Raw genomic sequence first — 6166 nt, 5'->3', positions numbered from 1 at the left:
TTCCCCCACCCCACAGTATCCCGGTAACAGGATCTGGTGCAGGAGTGCAGGCACTCCCTAAGGCAGGGCTGCAATGAGGGTTCAAGGCTTGTGGTCCAAGGATGGCCCAAGACCACATCCCCCCACCAGTAGAGAGAGAGACAGAGCTCCCTGGCTTAAAGTGGGGAGATTCCTGGATCAGTGCCCCTGGTCCTGGGAAAACTATGACCAGGTAAGGCTATGGCCTGATGGAAGCAGGAGGATTCTCAGCACCCTTGTGATCCCCTACCTTCTCAAGGCCCCCTTCCCTGTCCTCACTTCCCTGCCCTCTCTGCCTTTCTCCTCACGTCCACCCTCCCCTCTTTTTCCTTCTGTCCTTGTTTCTCTCCTTGTTTGGGCAAGTTTCTTGAGCTATGATTTACATACAGTAAAATTCACTTTTTCGTGTTTTCCAGTTTTGACAAATCTCATAGAACCACCACTGCATTCGGGAGGCAGATCATTTCCCTCATCCCCAGCCCCCAAATTCCTTTATGCCCCCTTGTAGTCCGTGCGAGCCTCTGGACACCATGGCTCTGTGTCCTGCCGCTGCCTTTTCCAGAATTGTATAAAGGGAATCATGCAGCATGGAGCCTTTGGAGTCTGGTCTCTCTCACTCAGTACGCAAATCACTCAACAGCTCGTTCCTTCTTGCTGCTGAGGAGGGTCCCATTGTCGGGGTGTGCCTGTGTGTTGATCTATTCACCTGCTATTGTTTGGATAGTTCTCAGTTTTTTGCAGTTACGCATAAGGCCAGGATAGACATTGGCGGACAGGATATTGTGTTTCTCTGCCTCTCCATCCATGCCCATCCTTTCTTTGACTTTCTCTCCCCCTTTCTCTTCTCTTCATCGTCTTCTTTCCTTCCTCCCCCTTAGCACCCTCTCCTTCTCTCAGTTTCTGTCTCCTGCCCCCTCTCCATGAGCCCCTACCAGACCCCTTCAGCCAGAGTGCCAGGTAGGCGTCTGGAGCAGGCTTCTGACCTTTGCCAGCTCCCTTTCCCCAAGGTTTTAGAAATGCACCGCCCCCCTCACTCCCTACCAGGGTGATTAGGCTATATGTCCTACCCGCTGGGCCACTGACTCCGGAGGAGGACTGGATCCTCGGAGCAGCTCACCCAGCACTCAGCTCAGTGCTCCGCCCCCATGGGGGATGGGCAGTAAGAACACGGCTCCGCAGAGTCCTCGTGAGGATTAAACGTGGTAACTCTTTTCTCTTTTCCTTCCTTCCCCCCTACCTTCCTTCCTTCTTTCTTTCCTTCTTTCTCTTTTCTTCTTTCTTTTTCTAAAGATTTTATTTATTCATTTGACAGACGTAGATCACAAGTAGGCCGGCAGAGAGACGAGGAGGAAGCAGGCTCTCCGCAGAGCAGAAAGCCCAGATGCCGGCTCTATCCCAGGACCCTGGGATCATGACCTGAGCCGAAGGCTGAGGCTTCCACTGAGCCACCCAGGCGCCCCTTTTCTTCTTTCCTTTCTGTTCTTTTATTTCTTAGTAAACTCCACACCCAGTGTGGGGTTTGATCCCAGAGATTAAGAGTTGCATGCTCTACCGACTGAGCCAGCCAGGCGCCCCTTAAACATGCTAACACTTTAAAGTGCTACCTTGGGGGGTGGGGGTGGCATCTGGGTGGCTCAGTCGTTAAGCGTCTGCTTTCAGCTCAATTCATGATCCCAGCGTCCTGGGATTGAGCCCCACATCAGGCTCCCTGGGAGCCCCCTTCTCCCTCTCCAGCTCCCCTGTGGCTTGTGTTCCCTCTCTATCTCTCTCTGTCACAAATAAAATCTTTTAAAAGATTATGTATTAAAAAAAGGGGTAGGGGCGCCTGGGTGGCTCAGTGGATTAAGCAGCTGCCTTCAGCTCAGGTCATAATCTCAGGGTCCTGGGATTGAGCTCCGAAGCAGGCTCTCTGCTCAGCGGGGAGCCTGCGTCCCCCCCCCCCCCCCCCCCCCGCCTGACTCTCTGCCTACTTGTGATCTCTCTCTGTGTCAAAGAAATAAAATCTTTAAAAAAAAAAAAAAAAGTGCTCGGAATGCCGCAAGTGCTCAGAATGAGCACTGTGCCAACAAATAGTATTTTGCAGATTAATTTAAACACTGGACACCACTGTCCCTGGGGACCTGTGTCCGGCAGACCTCAGGTCAGGAGGGGCGGCAACCAAATTCCAGAAGAATGTCCATGCAGAACCCTGAAGCCTCAGCTCCAGCAACCATCCTTGTTGTCTCAAGGGTTCATTTCCAGTGCTGCCTTGAAGGAGTCTTTGAAATTGAGTGTCTTGGAGATGCCCTAAGGAGATGTTAGAGACAGAATGGGACCCATTTGGGGGAGGTGGGGCTTTATAACCTCCCCCAAGGGAGCTCTCAAGGCTTTGAGTTAATGAGAATGTGCTGTTTTAATTACTTTTATAATTATTTAGGTATGCTAAGGCCAGCAGGCCAGGAGATTGCCTTTGAGAAAAGAGTTTGTTCCCCACAGATCTCTAGAGCATGGGGCATGCAGCACCACAGAGGGACACATAGGGAAGCACCCACACTGGGTCAGGAGGCAGAAGGCAAGAGAGAGCCCTGTAGTTTCTTTATCTCTATTTTTTTTTAAAAGATCTTATTTGTTTATTTGACGAGACAGACACAACGAGAGAGAGAACATAAGCAGGGGGAGTCGGAGAGGGAGAAGCTGGCTTCCCATGGAGCAGGGAGCCCAGGACCTGGGATCATGACTCCAGCCGAAGGCAGACACTTAACCAACTGAGCCACCCAGGCACCTTGGTCTGGCAAGTTAAAGGAGCTGGCCATGTCAAGTGCTAGTGAGGATGTCTCCAGACTTCTCCCACCTGCTGAGGGGGGGGGCGGGCTGCAAGATCCGTACAACCCCATTGGGAACACTAGTAGTTATCTACTAGAGATAAATGCGCATGTTCCCTCCGCCCAGCAACTTCTGTCCTGGGTGTCTACCAGAAGAAATGAGAACACAGGTGCACCAGCAGTTTTATTTGTAATGGCTAAAGACTAGAAAGAATGGGAAAGGTATGGCTTTGCGGTGGTCCATCCACATACAACCATGAGAATAAATTAGACACCGCTGTACACATATGGGTGACTCTTATAACGCTGAGCGGAAGAAGGAGGAGCAACAGGAACACACTGCCATTCCCTAGAGTTGGTGTTCTAGAGCAAGCAAAATTGATCTAAGTGATTGAAGTCAGAATGATGGTTACCCTTGGGGTTAGAGAGCCTGTTACTGATGGGGAAGGCACATGAGGGAGCCTTCTGGGGAGATGGAAACGTTCTAAATTGTCATCTGAGTAAAGGGTGCAGGGTATAAGTATAAATAAAATCATCTAGCCAGGGGTGCCTGGGTAGTACAGTCGGTCGAGTATTTGACCCTTAGTTGAGACTCGGGTGATGGTTTCAGGGTCATGGGATCGAGACCTACGTCAGGCTCCACTCTCAGCATAGAGTCTGCTTCTCCTTCTCCCCCTGCTCCTCCCCTATTCTCTCTCTCTAAAATAAATAAATAAAAATATTAAGAAAATCATCAAGGCATACACTTAAAAATCTGTGCACCTTACCCTACATGAGTTACACCTCAATAAAAAAGCATCTACCCACTATAATTGCACGTGTATATCTGGATTTCTGTTCTCAGGAGGCCCTGTGGGGCCAGGCCATCCACATTTGGGAACATAGGGCCCGCCGTTGGGCCCCAGCCACTGTACCCCCATGCCCCCACCCCCAGTCAATGGGCTGATTTGCATGCCTTGTCATGGTCCAGGGGCTTCCCCTGCTTGGGCTCTGAAGCACCTGGGACACTCCCAACAGAGCAACTCCTGTCTGCCTCCCTGCCTCTGGCCATGGCCTGCTGGCATCTGGCCCTCCTTCTGACTGGGACCCTCCTGTCTGGTGAGCTCCCCCAGGCCTGGCTCACCTGGGGTCGGGTGGGGGATGGCACGGGCTCCAGAAGGCCCCTGCAAGGAAACAAATTGATGTGGGCAGTGGGAGGGTTCTAGAAGGGGCATTAAGATGGAGGGGAGAACTGGCTACAAATAACTCTGCCCTAGACTCGGGGCATGTCAGTTCTCGGTGTGGGCCTCAGTTTCCCCATTTGTGAATGGGGAACGAGCAAATTGTTAGGATCCCTTCAGATTCTGATTCTTTGGGATCTCAGAAGAAATTGGAATTGATCGGTCACCTTTTTAGTTTTTCACGTGGGAAGCTACCCCAAGGGCCTCAAAGACAAACTACCCTTGACAAGATTCCTAGCAGCCAGTTGTCTGAGGTTGACCTGAAGGATGGGACAGCCCAGGAGGCTTCTGGGTGGTGGCAGTAGCCAGAGTCTGGAAGAGCCAGTGTGATTGAGGGGTAAGGAATGGGGGCTGGCAGAGAAGGACTCGGAGGCTACCAGTCCCACACTCTGAACTCTAGGTGCTCAACTGAACACAGATTCTTGGGAACATAGCACAAATGAGGACTTGGGGGTTGTCAGCTTTGTGCCCCACCCATCTCAATTCTATGCACAGGTCTATGAGCCTTTCGGGAGTCAGAGTCTCCTTGAAGAGAGACCAAGCCTTTGTGGGGTGGGGACAGGAAGAAAGGAGCCCACGAGTCTTTCTGTCTCTCAGTCTTTCAGCCAGGCTTACCCCAGCCAGATGCACTGCTGGTCTTTCCAGGCCAAGTGGCCCAACTCTCCTGCATGCTCAGCCCCAGCCATGCCACCATCGGGGAGTACGGCGTGTCTTGGTATCAGCAACGGGCAGGCAGTGCCCCCAGATACCTCCTCTACTACCGCTCAGAGGACGACTACCACCGGCCCCCTGACATCCCTGACCGCTTCTCGGCAGCCACAGACGCCGCCCACAATGCCTGCATCCTGATCATCAGCCCCGTGCAGCCCGAGGACGACGCAGATTATTTCTGCTCTGTGGCTTACACATCCTAGGGGTGGAGCGTGGGCTTCTTGTCTGCCTCTCATTCCTGCACTCTGATCTTGGGCCCCCCTCTTTCCCCAAACCTTGAACTTTCCTCTGTAAAATGGGTTAACAGTATTAAACATGTAAAAAAGAATAATATCAAACATATGAACAGTAACTATTCTGAGGGCCATGAAATTCCTGCTGAAAAAGTGACTGGGAGTGTGGGGGTAGGGATTCTGGGGATTGTTACAGAAGAGGAAGCACCTGAGATCCTTGGGGCGGGGTCCAGCCTCTCCACTAGCCCCCAGGGGGCTTAGACTGGGCTTCCTGTGACCTGAGGAGCTGGAGGAAGAGAAAAAGGAACCAGCTCTTGCTGTTCCTAGCTCCGCATGGCTGGTTGTGGTTCAGCACTCAAGAGGTGGCTGGACTGGGTCCTTATGGAGTCCCTGCTTACTCCTTGATGGGGTATGGAGGGGGTATGAGTATGTATGTGGGGTGGGGCCACTCAGAGGCATCCCAGAGCTCGGACAGAGGGTGCTCATTGCAGGTGGCAGCATCTCTATCTTTCTAAGTGTTTTATTTATTTATTTATTTGACAGAAAGAGATCACAAGTAAGCAGAGCAGCAGGCAGAGAAAGGAAGAAGCAGGCTCCCTACTGAGCAGGGAGTCTGATGTGGGACCCGATCCCACGACCCTGGCATCATAACCTGAGCTGAAGGCAGCCGCCTAACTGACTGAACCACCCAGGTGCCCCTGGGCAGCATCTCTCCCATTAGGAATGTGTGTTCTACTGGTCACCAGTGGTAGGCCTGTGCCCCTCTCCCTGACCAGTTCTCCCACAGGCGGGGAAGGCTGTACCTGAGCAACTGGGCCGAATGGGGGCACTGGGTAGGGGAGCAATCCTTATTAGAAGCAGAGCTGAGAGTCTGAATGTGTGGTGGGGGTTGGGAGGTGTTGGAGCGGGCTTCAAAAACACACTGTTCTTCCCTCCGGGTTCCTTGAAGAGGCGCCTATGTCTGGAGGTCATCCCTCACATGCACTGGGGTTCCGGGTCTCCAGGGTCCAGCCTCCACTCCCAGCTGTCTCCTGGGCCCTCACTCGGCCCCTTCTTGTCTGTCTCTGCTGGTACCAGCTCGGCAGGCAGGACCAGGTTACCCAGGAAGGGTGAATCATGCAGGACCCCTGGGCCTGCGCGGGGTGACAGGCTCCACAGCTCTAGTTACCCCTTCCCTTCTCCC

The 6166-nt window shown here is 52.7% G+C and overlaps 1 protein-coding gene across 2 annotated transcripts; it reads left to right on the top strand.

The window, feature by feature from the left end:
• The first annotated feature begins 3790 nt into the window (after positions 1 to 3790).
• Positions 3791 to 5015, top strand: VPREB3 (V-set pre-B cell surrogate light chain 3). 2 transcript variants are annotated; one of them, XM_044241065.1, is made up of 2 exons: positions 3791 to 3917; positions 4685 to 5015. In XM_044241065.1, the coding sequence occupies exons 1-2, from the start codon at positions 3869 to 3871 to the stop codon at positions 4951 to 4953; spliced, it is 318 nt and encodes a 105-aa protein (XP_044097000.1). In that variant the 5' UTR covers positions 3791 to 3868; the 3' UTR covers positions 4954 to 5015. The 2 variants fall into 2 exon arrangements, with proteins under 2 accessions (XP_044097000.1, XP_044096998.1); XM_044241063.1 differs by having other exon boundaries at positions 3804 to 3917; positions 4637 to 5015.
• Positions 5016 to 6166: the final 1151 nt, after the last annotated feature.

The sequence above is a fragment of the Neovison vison genome, chromosome 3 (genome assembly GCF_020171115.1).
Source record: "Neovison vison isolate M4711 chromosome 3, ASM_NN_V1, whole genome shotgun sequence".
Classification (NCBI taxonomy): Eukaryota; Metazoa; Chordata; class Mammalia; order Carnivora; family Mustelidae; genus Neogale; species Neogale vison.
Note: the sequence above shows the minus strand (reverse complement) of the source record. Positions and strands in the feature narration are given on the sequence as shown.